This window comes from Copadichromis virginalis, linkage group LG16 (genome assembly GCF_057382275.1).
Source record: "Copadichromis virginalis isolate Kocher_CV1m ecotype Utaka linkage group LG16, C_Virginalis_male_GT1.1, whole genome shotgun sequence".
Classification (NCBI taxonomy): Eukaryota; Metazoa; Chordata; class Actinopteri; order Cichliformes; family Cichlidae; genus Copadichromis; species Copadichromis virginalis.
Genome location: NC_140633.1, coordinates 29587599 through 29606562, shown reverse-complemented (window position 1 = coordinate 29606562; position 18964 = coordinate 29587599). Strand labels below are relative to the sequence as shown.

At 40.5% G+C, this 18964-nt stretch overlaps 1 protein-coding gene across 3 annotated transcripts in view; it reads right to left on the bottom strand.

Annotated features, from left to right (window-relative positions):
• The window catches only part of epha3 (eph receptor A3), a 96597-nt gene that overhangs the window by 36477 nt on the left and 41156 nt on the right, over window positions 1-18964 (bottom strand). For all 3 annotated transcript variants that reach the window (XM_085434329.1, XM_085434330.1, XM_085434331.1), the window contains exons 4-5: window positions 9411-9566; window positions 1506-1865 (exon numbers count right to left, since the gene is read on the bottom strand). In XM_085434329.1, coding sequence (XP_085290455.1) covers window positions 1506-1865; window positions 9411-9566 — 516 coding nt within the window. The remainder of the gene's footprint in view (window positions 1-1505; window positions 1866-9410; window positions 9567-18964) is intronic.

The window sequence follows — 18964 nt, the reverse complement described above, 5'->3', positions numbered from 1 at the left end:
CACAGGTGTGAGGCTGTTTTTACAATTTTGGATCTGTTATTATAATATTTAACATTTTACATTACTTGATTTTCATTTTTCTCCACACAGCTTTCCTGATTTACAGGCATGTGAATTCCAAGGGGACTACATTACTGATACTGATACTAAGAATAATCAGTACACCCTGTAACCTGTGAGAGAAAGCGTCTCTTTCATTCATAAAGCAGAGGCACCAAGACTCGACATTTGCATGTAACTTTTAAAACAAGCAAAAGACTTGAAGTACTAAAGGTTTCATTGCATTTTGCTTGAAGGCATCTCTACTCTGACTCTGTTTAAATTCATTGCTCTTGCCATCTGCCTATCATCATCGATGTGATGGAGTCTGACCTTGCTGTATGACAGCTTATGAGAGAAATTCGCATCTGTCTGGTCTGTAAAAAAAAAAAAAAAACACCCTTCCAGGTGCTAAATCAACCTTCAAGGTTTAGAAGAAGAGCCATACAGAAAAATAGAGGAACACAGAAAAACTGGGTGTGGGGTTGGTTTGGGACATGACAGGTAGAAGTAAAGGAGGTCGGTAGGGCGGTGGGGGGGATGTAGGGAACCACACTGCTTGAGAAAAAAATGCTGAGCTTCCAAACACAAAGGCAAAATGTGTAGGGGAACACTGAAGGAATGGCAAAAAGAAGAAAATAAGCTGATGAACTAGACTGGGACCTTTGCACATTCCTTGCTAGAGTCATGGATTTCTGAGGTTTGGCACTTTCTGCTGCAGCTAGATTTATTTTACCCTTGGAATTTCACGGCACTGCTTTCCTTTGCCGTCTTTTTCTTGTAAGAACTGGATGTGTGGAGACATATTTGTATAAAAAGATTGATGGGAGTTTTAGGAGCCCATCCTCACGTTAAGAGAGTATGTTAAAAGGAGGAGTTATATTTTGGAAAAGGAGGAGGACATTCGATCCTGGTCGTTAAACAAGAGAATAGCGGCCTGGGATCGCCTTGTAAATGTCCAGGGTTGATGGTTGTAGTACATATGTTTGAGGTATATAAACCATAGGCTAGGGTATTATTTTATGAGAATATTCAGAAGCACAGGGGGAGGAGGAGGAGAAGCTTGTGTATGTTATCAACATGGTAGCTATTTTTTTTATTTACACACAGTACTTGTTATTACACATATAATACACTTGTATTAAATGCACTTTTCTTCATGCATGAATCAGCCACTCCATAGTTCCCAGTCCTCAGACCAGCTAAAAATAGAGATAAGCAAAATCTTGCAACCTGCATGAGATGACCAACCTGCTTAACCTAAGATCTGCCAGAGGCTATTTTTTCTTTGTTGTTGGAGAATGGGCCTATGTTTTTTACATCAGTGATCTATCTTTTTTATTGATTATACGCAGACAACTTTCAATCAATATCCAAAATGGTTCAAAAGTATTGCTGTTATTGTGTATAGTCAATCGTCTCAGCTCATATCTTTAGCTAGCCACCCATACATCATGACATCTCACCTGCTTGGTTGGTGGTGATGGTGACGGCAGCGTACTGTCTCATCTTTGGTGCCAGCGATGACACACCGTTCTGTGCTTCAATCTCAAATGTGTAGTTAGTGTGGGCTAACAAGTCGCCAACCGTCACTGTGGTGTTGTGCAGTCCCATGGCTCTTGGCAGGAAGCGAACATTGCTCCGGCAAGGTTCACAGCGCTGGGTCCCACTGCTGCTGCCATTAGCAGCAACAGCACGGCAACGTTTGCAAAGGACAGTGAAGGTGATATCCCTGCGCCCTCCAGTGTCCTCAGGCCAGCTCCATTCCAGGATAACAGAAGTCTCATTGATGGAAGAGATTACGTTCCGGGGAGCTGAAGGAGGTCCTGGTAGACAGAAGGAGATGAGGTGAGATCGAGAGGCAGGTCACTGGATTTACAGAAGGACAGAACGCTTAGTAGTATAAAAAACACACAAAAACTGATTAGTATAGTATAAAAAGGCAGATTGAAAGGAAAGAACACAAAGAAAGGAAAATGCAGCAGCATAACAGACGAAAAGCAATATTAACATCAGTCAGTAGACTGGCATTAAACTGAATTACATTTAACAGCAAAGTCATATGCTAAGTGTAGTACACAGAACATGTAACATGAACTTTAACTCTAACTATATGGTCATTTTACTTCTTTGCTGTTATGTCTTTCTCTTTGAGAATTGGAGCAGGGTTGTGAAAAATCACCCATTTATAGCTGGATTTGGTGTTTATTCTTCCTTAAATTTCCCAAAGTTTTTCCTTTTTCTTTCATAAGGAAGACAATTCACAAAAAGGCAAAAAAAAAAAAAAAAAAATATATATATATATATATATATATATATATATATATATATATATATATATATATATATATATAAAAACACCCAGCACGCCCCTGCGGGCGGTTTATCCTTCAAGCTCGGGTCCTCTACCAGAGGCCTGGGAGCTTGAGGGTCCTGCGCAGTATCTTAGCTGTTCCCAGGACTGCGCTCTTCTGGACAGAGATCTCCGATGTTATTCCCGGGATCTGCTGGAGCCACTCGCCTAGCTTGGGAGTCACCGCACCTAGTGCTCCGATTACCACGGGGACCACCGTTACCTTCACCCTCCACATCCTCTCGAGCTCTTCTCTGAGCCCTTGGTATTTCTCCAGCTTCTCGTGTTCCTTCTTCCTGATATTGCTGTCATTCGGAACCGCTACATCGATCACTACGGCCGTCTTCTTCTGTTTGTCTACCACCACTATGTCCGGTTGGTTAGCCACCACCATTTTGTCCGTCTGTATCTGGAAGTCCCACAGGATCTTAGCTCGGTCATTCTCCACCACCCTTGGGGGCATCTCCCATTTTGACCTCGGGACTTCTAGGTTATACTCGGCACAGATGTTCCTGTACACTATGCCGGCCACTTGGTTATGGCGTTCCATGTATGCCTTGCCTGCTAGCATCTTGCACCCTGCTGTTATGTGCTGGATTGTCTCTGGGGCATCTTTACACAGCCTGCACCTGGGGTCTTGCCTGGTGTGATAGACCCCAGCCTCTATGGATCTTGTACTCAGAGCTTGTTCTTGTGCTGCCATGATTAGTGCCTCTGTGCTGTCTTTCAGTCCAGCTTTGTCCAGCCACTGGTAGGATTTCTGGATATCAGCCACCTCCTCTATCTGCCGGTGGTACATACCGTGCAGGGGCCTGTCCTTCCATGATGGTTCCTCGTCTCCCTCCTCTTTCTTGAGTTTCTGCTGCCTGAGGTATTCACTGAGCACTCGGTCAGTTGGGGCCATCTTCCCAATGTATTCTTGGATGTTCGTTGTCTCATCCTGGACTGTGGTGCTGACACTCACCAGTCCCCGGCCCCCTTCCTTCCGCTTAGCGTACAGCCTCAGGGTGCTGGACTTGGGGTGAAACCCTCCATGCATGGTCAGGAGCTTTCTTGTCTTTATGTCAGTGGCTTCTATCTCCTCCTTTGGCCAGCCTATTACCCCAGCAGGGTACCTGATCACGGGCAGGGCGTATGTGTTGATGGCCCGGATCTTGTTCTTACCATTCAGCTGACTCCTCAGGACTTGCCTGACCCTCTGCAGGTACTTGGTGGTTGCAGCCTTTCTAGCGGCCTCTTCATGGTTCCCATTTGCCTGCGGGATCCCCAGGTACTTGTAACTGTCCTCTATGTCTGCAATGTTGCCTTCTGGTAGTTCAATCCCCTCAGTTCTGACTACCTTCCCTCTCTTTGTTACCATCCGACTACACTTCTCCAGTCCGAACGACATTCCAATGTCATTGCTGTATAGCCTGGTAGTGTGGATCAGTGAATCGATGTCTCGTTCACTCTTGGCATACAGCTTGATGTCATCCATGTACAGGAGGTGGCTGACAGCTGCTCCGTTCCGTAGTCGGTATCCGTAGCCAGTCTTGTTAATGATCTCACTGAGGGGGTTCAGGCCTATGCAGAACAGCAGTGGGGACAGAGCATCTCCTTGGTAGATCCCGCACTTGATGGTAACTTGTGCTATGGGCTTGGAGTTGGCCTCTAGTGTTGTACGCCACATCCCCATTGAGTTCCTGATGAAGGCTCTTAGGGTCCCATTGATCTTGTACAATTCTAGGCATTCCAGTATCCAGCTGTGGGGCATTGAGTCATAGGCCTTCTTGTAATCAATCCAGGCAGTGCACAGGTTGGTCAGTCTGGTCTTGCAGTCTCAGCTGATTGTTCTGTCTACCAGTAGCTGGTGTTTTGCGCCTCTGGTATTCTTGCCAATTCCTTTCTGTGTCCCGCTCATGTATTGACCCATGTGCCTGTTCATCTTAGCCGATATGATGCCTGACAGGAGCTTCCATGTAGTACTGAGGCAGGTTATTGGTCGGTAGTTGGAGGGGACCGCTCCCTTCTTGGGGTCCTTGGGGATCAGGACCGTCCGACCTTCGGTTAGCCATTCCGGGTGTCTCTCGTTAACTAGCAGCTGGTTCATTTGTGCTGCCAGACGCTCGTGGAGTGCAGTCAGCTTCTTCAGCCAGTAGGCGTGAACCATGTCGGGCCCTGGTGCTGTCCAACTCTTCATACTGGAGACCCTTTCTTGGATATCTGCCACTGTGATGGTTACTGGACCCTGTTCAGGGAAGTCGCTGTGGTCTGCCCTCAGATATATATATATATATATATATATATATATATATATATATATATATATATATATATATATATATATATATATTATATATTTCACAATGCATTATTTGCCTACTTGGACATCTTCATGGAAGAAAATTCTTACTATGAGTGCTATACAGTGAATGAGTTGTCGTAATACTAGGGTTATGTTAATGTAAATAGGTGAATCTACTACAGTATGTATGTGTTTACATCTCACTTTCAAATTCCGTAAGAAATAAGAGGAGCATGGCACAGTCGGAGCAAGTGAGTCTGACTCACTCAGACTAACATAAAATCTGTCTTATTACAAACAGATTTCCAGATACTCATATGAAAAACTATGACTAATTACATGGGGGACATAGCAAAACTGCCAAATAGCTCAGTGGGGGAAACTGAGAAGGCAGAGGAAGGAAAAAAAAGATTCAAATGGGCTTACTGGATTGTGTCTTGAGATAAAACGCTTTGTTTAGTTTGTTTTGCTGAATTTACTTCACTCCCAAACTATGCGTAGTGGCTGTCTCAGTTATCTGCATCGCAGATATTTATGTGCTTGAGCCAGAGAAATCAAAAGAAAAATACACACACGATTTGGCTGCAAAGAAGTTCTGATAACTGCAAGTCTCATGAATCTAACTTTGAAAGACATGTGAAATTACATGTCAAGTTACATGATTCAAACTTTTTAACTCTAAATACAGTTGCACACAAGAAGTTTCTAAAAGTCAGTCATTTAAATATCTAAGTGGTAAAAAAAAGGTCTGAAACATCAGTAAAAAAAAGGACAACTAACATAACATCCACTGACCACATCAGAGTTTTGAGTCTGCATTTCAGCTTAGCTTTACCCATATGTGCATACATGTATATGCACTGCACTGCTTGTATGCACATGCATACAGGGAAGCTAAAGTAAAAGTCAAAATGATTGAACACATCTTGACTGGCACGTGAAACCAAACACAATGTGTTAAAGCTAAAGGTGCAAAACTACTGTGGAAGAAGTTTCAGTCACTTATATTTTCTTTAACTTTAACAGTTTGGATTCGTCATTGAAAATTAAATTCCTCCAAGAAGTCAGTTAACTCATTTTACTTTCAGCAATGTACATTTTTGCTGTGTACTGCATGTACTGCAACTTAGAACTTCAAACTCAGAATTAACACCCATGAAAATACTCAATACTCAAATACTCAGATCAATACTCAGAGTTATCCACAAATACAGTAACAGTGGTGCCTCTGCTTTTGAACACAAATTAGTTTGTTATCCTACTAAACTAACACTGTTTATTAATGTTACAGATGCTCTGGGCTGCGCCATTAACATTATTGTTTTATTATATATATAGTAGCTAGCCAGTAAACGCCTTAGTTAAATGACAAACGTTATCATGTGCTATTTAATGCTTCCGTGATGTATAAACGGGAGCATCAGTGACCTCTCCAAATCCCTCAGTGTTGTTCATTGTTCTGAAGGTCAGCTACCTTACCTGCTAGCAAGGAGAGGGGCTGCGTACCTGCCTGTCTGCAACTGTGCTGTGTGATAGGGTTGTGCTGATGAGCGACGATGTCGTGGATCAACAATGATCGAAGTAAGCGCAATAGCTCATAACTCAAGGTGAATTTTATTTCATTTACCAATTGGTGCATGAAATCAATATCATTATTATAAGGTTCATAATAAACTTCAAATAGCACCTTCACATATAAGCAATATTTGTAAGAAAGACATGTCTGGGCATGCAGCGGCGTGCAAACACAAGTTTACACCCAGAATTCTGTATGCTTTGAAGTTAATGCGCGTGGAGCAGCTACACTAATCCATCATCAGCATCAAGTGAGAGAAAACAGAAGAAGATACTTTTGACTGCTGGATGGATTTTTAAAACCCCATTATGTGACTTTCATTTGCAGATGCTGGCTTATCTTGTTAACTTTTTTTTTCTCCACAGTGTGTATGCAGCGCATGGTGAAGACCGAAGGGAAGACAGATGAAATATTTAACGCCTAAACAAACAAACAAAAAAAAGAACTGTAGGACAGCTATACTATAGGTCTAATTTAAAAAAGTAACAAGCCAGAAAATGTGATGAATTAATACAGTTTTAGCTGTTCAGCTGCTATCTGTCTAATTATGGTCAGCTCTGACCTCTGCGCCTTTTACATGTGGGCCACACTTTGTGTGTCATGAACGGTGCTACCATAATTGTGCAGTTTAACTTCCTCTGCTGCCCTGCAGCAATGCTATCGGTCATCGGCAATGGCACGGTCATGATCATGTGCAAAGCGCCTAACCCTAATGTGTGAAGTGGTCAGCTAAAGCAGGAAAAAGTGGCCCTAATCTCTAATTATTAGTCGGTCAACATTACAATACGGTTGTGGAAAAGTCAAGTCAAGATGAACAGCAACATACTATAATTTTTTAACGTCATATGTAAGTGGTACTGTGCGACATGTGTTACATTTTAATAATACCAATAATGCAATGATTCATACAGGGAGCGCAGAATTATTAGGCAAATGAGTATTTTGTCCACATCATCCTCTTCATGCATGTTGTCTTACTCCAAGCTGTATAGGCTCGAAAGCCTACTACCAATTAAGCATATTAGGTGATGTGCATCTCTGTAATGAGAAGGGGTGTGGTCTAATGACATCAACACCCTATATCAGGTGTGCATAATTATTAGGCAACGTCCTTTCCTTTGGCAAAATGGGTCAAAAGAAGGACTTGACAGGCTCAGAAAAGTCAAAAATAGTGAGATATCTTGCAGAGGGATGCAGCAGTCTCAAAATTGCAAAGCTTCTGAAGCGTGATCATCGAACAATCAAGCGTTTCATTCAAAATAGTCAACAGGGTCGCAAGAAGCGTGTGGAAAAACCAAACTGCCCATGAACTGAGAAAAGTCAAGCGTGCAGCTGCCAAGATGCCACTTGCCACCAGTTTGGCCATATTTCAGAGCTGCAACATCACTGGAGTGCCCAAAAGCACAAGGTGTGCAATACTCAGAGACATGGCCAAGGTAAGAAAGGCTGAAAGACGACCACCACTGAACAAGACACACAAGCTGAAACATCAAGACTGGGCCAAGAAATATCTCAAGACTGATTTTTCTAAGGTTCTATGGACTGATGAAATGAGAGTGAGTCTTGATGGGCCAGATGGATGGGCCCGTGGCTGGATTGGTAAAGGGCAGAGAGCTCCAGTCCGACTCAGACGCCAGCAAGGTGGAGGTGGGGTACTGGTTTGGGCTGGTATCATCAAAGATGAGCTTGTGGGGCCTTGGTAAGGTAAAAATTTCACTGGCAGCACGGTGGCACGGTGGTTAGCACAGTTGCCGCACAGCAAGAAGGTCCTGAGTTCAATTCCACCATCAGGCCGGGGTCTTTCTGTGTGGAGTTTGCATGTTCTCCCCGTGTTTGCGTGGGTTCTCTCCGGGTACTCCGGCTTCCTCCCACCGTCCAAAGACATGCAACTTGTGGGGATAGGTTAATTGGATAATCCAAATTGCCACTAGGTGTGAATGGTTGTCTGTCCCTATGTGTTAGCCCTGCGACAGACTGGCGACCTGTCCAGGGTGTACCCTGCCTCTCGCCCTATGACAGCTGGGATAGGCTCCAGCGCCCCCTGCGACCCTGAAAAGGATAAGCGGAAGCGAATGGATGGATGGATGGTAAAAATTAAATAATTGAAATGGGTATATATTTGTTTTTTGTTAAGTTGCCTAATAATTATGCACAGTAATAGTCACCTGCACACACAGATATCCCCCTAAAATAGCTAAAACTAAAAACAAACTAAAAACTACTTCCACAAACATTCAGCTTTGATATTAATGAGTTTTTTGGGTTCATTGAGAACATGGTTGTTGTTCAATAATAAAATTATTCCTCAAAAATACAACTTGCCTAATAATTCTGCACTCCCTGTACTGAATGAAGAACAAAATAGAAACATTTTCTCCTTTTCTTCAACCTTCCCTCTGACCTTTGAAATTTTCTTGCCAACAAATTTCCAAAGTCAGCTTGAAACAACCTTTATCACACCGCTAACAGTAAAAGACCTCTCCTGAGATAATCACGATTATTATCTCCTAACAACTTATCTATTCATTTTCAGCTCTAGCGTTGCTCAGTTTGTCCCAATGAGATGAAATTTGCGTAGTTGACAAGATGATGTTGAGATAATCACAACAGGGACCTGCTGTGATTGTCGTTATAATTAGCATTCTGTCTGCGGCTGCGGGCGTTATATTTTCCACCATTCCCCACACAGTTTTTTTTTCTTCCTAGCCCCGTTAGTAACGGATGTATCAATAATCTGACATCAGGGAATGCAGTGATTTATTGGTTTAGAGAGAATGCATTTTTGAATACTTGCAGGAGTCGTCTGCATCTGCAATCCATTTGCATGAGATGGAGGCAAACAGATTCACACAGGAAGTGCAAAAGGTGGTAGAAAATGTGACCTTTTAAAAAAATGAGGGATTTTTATCTTCCTGTGTCCACTTATTCACTGTTTTCCCAGTGTGTTATCTCTGGAATTCCAATGTTGTGCTGAAGGTGTTTATTTTCATGGGCAAACATGGACGACTGCAAAACAATAAGTTGTTTAAAATGTCTGGAAACCTTTATATTAGTGACACAAAATACAAACTGCAACATATGAGACTCACTGACTCACTATGTGATAGCTCACCAGGAAATGTTAGTGCTATTTACACTGGGGGAAAATGCACACTTACGAGTACAGGCCATAGAAGCAGGATCTCCCTCAGCACGGAAGTAGTTTTTCTCACAGCCACAGTGAAGAGACCCCTCATGGTGAGAGAAACTATGAGGTGGACACTTTGAGCACTCCATATTCCCGAGAGTAGATTTGTAGAAGCCTGCCCTGCACGCTGAAAACAAAAACAACACAGACAGATACATGAGCATCGCGCTGAACCAGCACATCGGCAGCTGTGTAATAGCTGCATTCTTCTTCAGAGCACCTTCAACAATTGCAAGTCAAAAAATGAAAGATTGGACATGTTTAATGCACTCTCTTTGTCTCTCACACACACACAAACACACAGACACACTGACACCAACAAAGTGCTGGAAGGAGACAGAATGTATATCTCCTGTTAATGTAACAGGAATCCGTTGGCTGCTAGTAAAAACAATAATTCTCTGAAATGTATTTGCATCTATTTCCTCCTCCCTTCAACTCTCAGAGGGCACAGCATGAATAATGCAGATTGTCCCCTCAGATAAAAGGGATGTTCTCTTTAAATATCTGTGGTATTAAATGTGCACTCAGCAGCTCTTTTAACTCCTACTCACCACTAATCTGTTGCAATCTGTGCAAGTAGGGTGACACTCTACCTGTATAAAGTATATTGCATGTGAAAGTAGACTGTATGTGTGTCTGTTTTTCTGTGTAGGATGGAAGATCAAGGGGGGAAGATTAAAAAAAAGACTTTCCCTTGTGTTTTTTCTGTTCTTCTTCCTTTCTCTACATATTTAGTTCCACTCTACTTTATTCAGTGCTCCCCTTTTCTCCCACCACCAAAGATTGAAACCTCTGTCAACTTATCCAGAGTTATAGTGAGATAAAAAGCATTTAGGCATACAAACTGTCTCTTTCCATGATGGTCAACTGCATTTAGAGTTCACCATCAACAGTACTGTATTTCCAAGCATGAGCGGTATCTCCACTGCCGAACCACAGTAACTGGAAATTCAAGCTCCTATAACCATTCCTCCAGTTCCTGCCACAAAAATGGCAGAAATTTTATATCTTAGAATTGGAATACTGTATGAATGTCCTATCCATCTATCCATTTTCTTAAACATATCCAAGTCAAAGTCAAAGCGATTATAAAATCAATTCAGCTAAGTGTGCATAAGCTGTCTAGATGGGATGTGCTAATATGATGTTAATATAGTACGATTTTTACTTATGGCAGCTCATAGGTGTGTCTTTATGGCATGCTTTTATGGATGGATCTCTTAGGCATGTGTTTCACCAGCTCTTTGAAGACAGATATTTATCATCTGTTTAGCGTAGTACTGCTTTTAATTCTTCATCTCTTACAGCTTATAAATTAAAAGTAAAAAAACAAGGTCTCAGAGGACAATATCAGTTTGCAAGTCTTCTTTGTTTGGAAGGAAAAAAAGAGCATAATGTATTCCAAGACTGAGTCCATGTGCAGAAAGATCGAGGCAAGGAAGTAATCAGGTTTAAATGTTTATTTTGTGCATTTTTCACTTTTTATGAAAAAGTTTAAACCAACAGCTACTGTGTTTGTCTTTTTATGGCCATTAAGGTGTATTTGATGACCTTTTTATTTTCTGCTGGATTTATAACCAATTGCAGTTGTAATATATGCTCCTTGTAAACCCAGTGTTGTGCACATACTCAGACAAGCTTGCGCTCTGTCTCTCTCTCTCTCTCTCTCGCTCTCTCTCACTCACACACACACACACACACACACACACACGCACGCACACACACACACACACACACACACACACACACACACACACACACACACACACACACACACAAGCGATTAAAGAAATAGCTAGCAGCAATAGCAGCCAGCCAGCAGAATGTGTGGGCTCAGCAGAACAGATCTGACAGATCCCAGTGGTGGACAACACACTTCTGCAAAAGCCAAGACTGCTGATCCTACTGCCATATCCATCACTGACACTGCCACACCAAGGTCCCTGTGCTGCACTAAATACTACCTCTCCTCCACAATGTGGTAGTCTGTAAGAGAGGGTACATGCATGCTTGTGTGAGAGAGTAATATAATGTGAAGCTGATTCAAACACCCCCAGTATGATCCTACTGATGGAAGAGCAACCCCAACACTTGCTGACACACAGAAAACAGACCACCCTGATTGGAGGACACGCCAGGAAATTACACCTGACAGCCAATCGTATAACAGAAGCAGAGGAAATTGCTGGGTTAACAGAATTGTGGAATATAAAAGAGAATTATAGATAATAGGCAAGAGTTAAAATGCATTAGTCTCATACTAGCGGGAGAGACTGATTAGTCTAGCCATGAGCAGACTTTGATAGAGTATGTATGCCACTAACAATTCACCACTGGATAACACCAAACAAAGATGCATTTACCATATATACTGGCCAGCTAAGTCACTGGGCTCAAGTCCAAGTAGATCTGTTTTCTTTTAGGTACCGTATTATACCAACTTCACTCAAGGGTAGAAACAAATCACTTATGCAGACACATGCATATTTATAGGAGAAGCTATTTTTCACATGTGGCAGATTTTTTTCCAAGTCATTTATATCATAGCTTAGAGTTTTGCATGGATATTGCCAGAGAATGTAAATCAAGTTGTTTTTTCCCCTGCATACATGTTAGAAATAGAAAAAAAAAAGGCATGTATATATATACATGTTTTTGTTTTTGTTTTTTAGCAAAGCTTGCTCGCACAGTAAGGCATTGCAAATTAGCTTGGACTATTTCCAGCTATAGATTAATACACATCTTAAGTACTTGAGCTCATTTATAAATTTCATAAATTTGTGGAACTAAAATTAAATTACTGAGTAGCTTTATTAACCTCTGCACCTACTAAATGAACTTCACATCTTCCATCTATTTATCCATTTTCTTAACTGCTACAGTGTCATTATCCTATTCATCACAGGGCCAGAGGCGGGGCATAGCGTGTAAAGGTGGCCAGTCCATTGCAGGGCATACTAAATGACTCTGGCGAGTCAACACTGAAGACTTTTCAACACATCTATGAAACTTATTGGATACCGAGAGGATCTTAGAGAACAAAATCTCTACTTACAGTATGAGATTTTTCATATGTCAGTGTACAGATTTTTTTCATGACCACAACCATATTTTTACAACTGCTGGAAACGGATAATATAGGTCTGCCAGAATAAAAAGCCGCTCTAAAAGAGACTGATGGTAAAATCATATTTGTACCGAGGGGATTAACTCCTCATCCAATCAGGAAGTGTTACACTGACATTCAGAGAAAAATATGAAGGTTTTCCACCATTAATTATCTTTTATTTATTCGCAGTCAATAGCGTGCAAAGGCTCTGTCACTATTCCTACAAGTACTCATTTCTTTAACCATATAAACAGCCGTTCAACTGATGGTCTTAAATACTCACGCACACATAAAGGTATAACATGATGTCTTTTTACTTTCTACATATCAGCAGATGGAACAATCCTTTTACACACTTTGAAACAGCAGTTATACACGCACAGAAGTACACACGTGTACACATACACAGCTGCAGAAGCCACATGACATGGTGGTTGAAAAATAACTGGGAATGCATTCTGCTCAATCAATACTCCTCTTCTTGTTTCAGCTGGTCCCTTTAGGGGTCGCCACAGCGGATCATCTGCCTCCATCTCACCCTATCCCTAGCATCCTCCTGTGTAATACAAACCCTCTGCATGTCCTCCTTCACTAAATCCATGAATCTTCTCTGTGGTCTTCCTCTTTTTGTCCTGCCTAGATCTTCAGCATCCTTTGTCGAATATATCATCTCAGCCTTTCCTGTCTAACTCTGTCTCAAAATGCTTAACCTGAGCTGTGCCTCTGACATGTTCATTTCTAATTTTTTCCATCCCGGTCTCTTCCAATGAAAACCTTAACATCTTTAACTCAGCTACCCTACAATTTAGCCTCCTGTCTTTTTGTTAAAGCCATCATTTCCAAACCGTACATCACAGCAGATCTAACTATTATCTTGTAAACCTTCCCTTTCACTCTTGCAGCTGTTCTTCTGACACAAACTTCCTCTGACACTCACCTCCAGCTATTCCACTCTCTTCTTCACCTTTCTTGTGTATTGTCCATTGCTTTGAATTTGGTTGACATTGGGTATCTAATCTCATCTTCTGTACATTTAATACCTCTACTTCTTGGATCTTCACTGTTACACCACTCTTCATCTCATTCAAACACATGCTTTCTGCATTACTTCTACTGACTTTCATTCCAGAGCATACCTCCACCTGTTCAGGTTCTCTTTCACCTGCGCTTCACACTCACTACAGGTCATAGTGTTGTCTGCGAACATCACAGTCCATGGAGTCTCCTGCCTGACCTCATTTATCAACATATCCATGACCACTGCAAACAAGAAGGGGCTTCCTTTCCAATAATTAGCATAAGTGCTAGATCATTGGTTTCATTTTGTTGTATTTATCCACAAGGCCGGTCCGTGAAAACATTGCCGGACATAAACTGGTCCGTGAAAAAAGGTTGGGGACTGCTGTACTAGATGGTCTAGCCATCATCCATCCATCCATCCATCCACTTCCGCTACACCCCAGACAAGTCACCAGTCTGTCATAGGGCTAACACATAGACACAGACAACCATTCACACTCACATTCACTTCCACAGTCACACCTATGGGCAATTAAGAATTTCCATTTAACCTATTCCCACTAACTACATGTCTTTGGATTGTGGATCTAGTTCCTTGATTTTTTTTTACTAGTAGTGACCATTACCAGTAGTGATCATTATTATAATTTGGTGTCCAGTCCAGTACTTCAACAATTCTACATGCTTTGACTGCTGTTTAGGATGGAAGGTCTCATTTCGTACAAGACTTCCGTTCAATGTCTTTATCATCTTCCATTAAAGGAACTCAAGGGGAAGAAAAATCCTGTTACGCTGATGCTGTTTCCCTTTTTTTTAAGTAGAAAATCTGTGATATACAGCTTTCAAGTGGCACCTGCAGTCTGTGTGTGAAAGGTCGCCAAAACTCAGCTACAAGGTAAAGAACTGGGAAAATCTAAATCACTACACTATTAAAAGATATTAAGCTCATTTTATTAAACTACCTTGTGATAATTTTATCAAAATGTGATGACATTCAGAATGTTACTTGTCACATGATCAGTGTCTTAACCCCTGAAGATAACTTGCAAATTGATACAATTTACAACAATCAATTTACAGTGGGAAAGTGGGAAAGTGCTCTGCCCTTGACTCCCTATCATTGCATCATGCTTCAGTCTTGATCCCAGCATAGTGCTTTCTCCCATTCACACACTTCAAGGTTAAGTCAAGCTGCAAACAGAGCCAAACCAAAACGCAGGCCCAACAATTGATTTCCTGTTTCCAAACCACCTCTCTTTTTCACTCCAATAAGATTGCAATGACTTTCACTCTTTCTCTCCTCCTCTTCCATTTCCCTCCATGTCCGCTTCCCTTCATCTTGCACTCCCTCCTTGAGTTCTTTTCTGCGGCTTTTCCCTCTCATTCTTTTGCTCCAACTTTCTTTCCTTAATTGGAATAGCTCTCTTTGAAATGGAAAAGTTATTTACTTTGACAGCTTAGGCATTTGGCTGGCGGTCTTATCCGGAGCCACTTGTAATGTTACTGGAGACATGGCAACAGTAAACATCTTGCCCCCTGCCATGAAATCCTGCTTCAGGCAGAACCAGTAACAAGTTACAGAAATCTCAGAAAGGTCAAAGTCTTTTATGAAAGGGTAGCATATTTTGGTGGGATTTTTTTGTCTTCCTAATAATGGGGTTGATGTAGAAACATGTTAAGCAAACTGTTGACTAACGCATAAAAATACACATGTTTTTTTTTTTTAATATTCAAAGTGCAGTTTTGCTGTTATTTTATGATCTCCCATCTTAAGTTTTTTCAATGCACTTCAGTTTGGCATGAAATGTTAGATATAAGCGGCTATAATACACTAATATTGCCATTTTTATTACCTTAAAAAAACCTGCAAAATATACCCTAGAAAGTCTTATTGAGGTAAGAAAAACTAATTTATGAATATATAACTCAGTATTCTGATATACAGAGTAACATGGATATCCAGTGCGCTGAATTGCAAACAATTTGCTGAAGTTAATATGTCTGTAACCCAATAAACCAAATTAATTTTGTCAGAAATATAAATGAAAACAATCATCAGAATTGATAGGCTGTGTCTCAAGGCAAATCACTACACATTTTTATCTCTTTATGTTCAATTATCATGTCATTTACCCTGCTAATCACTACAGGGACATGTGAGAATATATTCAGATGTCAGTAGTCAGTATTGTCGACCAATGCAGAAGTTATTCTCTGCATTTTCAAGCCTCCAGAAGGTCAGGAGCAAGAATTCATTTTAACAGTGCCTCCAATTCAGGTTTGTTTTTTGTTTTTTTGTAAATGGGATGAAAGCTACTGAAGCCAATTGAATAACAAGAAGGGTTTTATTAGACTCTAAACTTTCAGGGTCATATTTTTTGATCCTTTTACTGTTTTTGTTTGGGTCACTTGTTTGCACATAGCTTGCAAGAAGAAGAGGGGATGTAGAAGTGACAACAAGTTTATTACAGTTTCTTATTTTTTCTTTCTTTTTTTTTGCTAGATTTAAACTATAAATATATATTTTTTTGTTTGCTACTTTTTAATACCAGTAAATAAACCAATCTGTATCGAAAAACTTTGGTATTGCTGTATTTAATTAAGACTAAGTTCAAATTCCTCACTAATATTAATTAATGAGCTAGCTCTGTCAAGAGCACCTATACATGCTACATCAGTTTCAGACCATGCTATTTAGTTTTGCCACCACAATCTCATAAGTAGCACTTTTAGGAGCAATAGGAATGAAGCAGTTGGCATTGCAAGGTGAGCAGCGGAGGGCCAGATTGGAGTATAGATACTAACTGCAGGCTAATGACTTGGGAAAACCCTGCTATTCAAGTCTTTTTATCTGCACTCACTCAAAGAGGTGCTTTTGCTGCACAGAGGGACCGCTTGTGTGTTTGTGAGCATGATTTCAGACTCCGAATACCAATCATTAAACCTCCCAGTTCCTTTAATGTTTGTTTAAAAGTTAGGATGAGTATGTGTTATTGTGCCTGAGAGTGTGCTTTGTACATGTGTGTTAGATTTCACACGCAAACTGGCATAGTAAAGCTTAATTAAGTGATGCGGTCCAACAATGATTTGCATAATAAAGCAGCCTGATGAGAGGGTAAGTGGAGGACCAAAGGAAATAGAGGAGGATGAAAGGAGGAAGAGGAGGAGGAGGATAGGATGAGTTGAAGAAAGGATGAAGAGGAGGAGGACAGTTTATACTACTGATACTTTGATACACAAGCAAAAAAAGCATATATTTTTGAAGTTAGATACTCAAAGGCACATCATCATAGTAACAAACCAAATACTATATGTGTTTGTTTTAAATATATATAAAAGCAAATTATATGATACAGGGTTTATGTGAAGTAACGGATCATTCTTTGTGTTTTCTAAAAGCAGATTCACCAGATGTAGCATTTGAAATTAAACTTCATTAATTCCAGCAAATTAAAATCATGTTAATTAGTGTAATGTAATCATAAAACAAGCAGTGTGCTAACTGCACTATATTAGATTTTAATTGGAGCAAGTATCGGCCTTCATATATCAGTCTAATCTTCTTGATTTAATAAAAAGAGGAAACTCAAGCTCCCCCCCCCCTCCCTTTCATATTCACAAAAGCTTCAGTTTGAGAGAAAATGATCAAAATCAACAGAACAGATGCCAATTAGAATATATTGTTTACTGAGATGCTACACGGTGAAATCAGCGTAGCATTTTTAAATCAGAAAAGCACTGAGATGAAAACACGACATGTTTTGAATCTCATATTTATAGTAAATTTCACATTTTTGTTGTTTATATCTGCGCAAATTACATAGGTCAAAAAAATCTCCCCATCATCAGGAATTTAAAATGTCTTGCTAATTTATTTTTTCCATTTTATTATTAGCAAATACAATGAAAGCTACTCTAAGTCACATTACTCCACATTGCATTTGATTTGACAAGGGCACTTTTATTAAAATAGCATGTGTGCGTATGTATGTGTGCAAAGCTGCTGTGAAGGACAATAAACTGGGACAAAACAGGGCAAGGACTCTACTAACCCCACACATGCAGAGGCATGGATCAACTCCCTGCTGTATCCATCAAGGATGCAATAACTGTTTCCTACACACTCCACACTCCAGAGATTAGCCAGGTCAGTAAGAAAATCCAGGGCAACCGGCACACCAGCCGGAACAAACTTCAGAAACATACACACACGTACCCCCACACACCCACACCCCTACACACCCACCCACCCACACAGTGAGGTTATGTTAATTTCAATAATAAAGGGGTGATGTGACTGTAAGGAGGCAGAAGTTTAACCTTGCACTTGATGGAGTGATAGTGGAGAAAGTATATACCACCTTTTTTTTTTCGTTGCTATATACTTTGGTTTTTCTGCCAAGAAAAATTTTTCCGATGTCTCTATTCTGCAACTGGCTCAGGATTTTAATTTGTACCTGCCACACATACTACGAGGCATAAAAGTGTGAGAGACATAGACTCTGGGGACTAAATTTTCCATCTCTAGCATTAAAGGAAGGAAATGCTTGTTATATATCAATAAACAATGAATTATGGTTAACCTCATTCCAAAGACACACATGATTTCACCTTCCCTAATTACTGAAAATGAGTGGACAGATATCAGTTGAACAACTTAGGGTAACAATGTTATTAGCAAATTACTCCCCCCCTTTTTTTTTTACCTCTTTGTACTCATTTTATGAGCATTTACCAAACAATATAGGCATTTTACTTTATAGTTAATGCTTGTTTCTAGAAAACCTTTTCAAAATATTTCTGAGTGGTTGACTTTTGCTAAAGTGCTGAGCGTCCCCCCAAAACCTGGATTCAATTCTTGTTTAAACGTTTATGATACAGGTTATAGTCAGTGCACCATTTATTTAACTGCATGCTACATCACTGAGTTTGCTCGCTGCAAATAATAAAAAGTGTGTACTTACTAAGTGTGTACATTTAACAGATGGATTCTAGGTCTTATATTAATGATCCCATGAAGAAATTTCTACACTTTACATAAGCCCTTTTTTTTCATTGTCCTGATGTCTGCGGAAATGTTGCTTGTCAATAAAAAGTGAGTAACTCATTTCTAGATATCATACTCTTTATCATCATATTAACTTTTCTGCCTTCATCCACTACACAAGAAAAAAAAACAGTCCTTGTTTTTAAATTCAACACATGTGGGGTGTTTATCTGTTTGTATGCAGTCACTGTGTTTGAAGAAGACATTGGCCTCTTATTGCCCTCGCACTTGCCCAAATGCAAGTGCACACACATACATAGACATTCCACTTTTACAGTCCCTGGCAACACAGCAGTCAACCCAATCAGCATTTAAACCCATTTGTCTCCCCTCATGCTTTACAGGG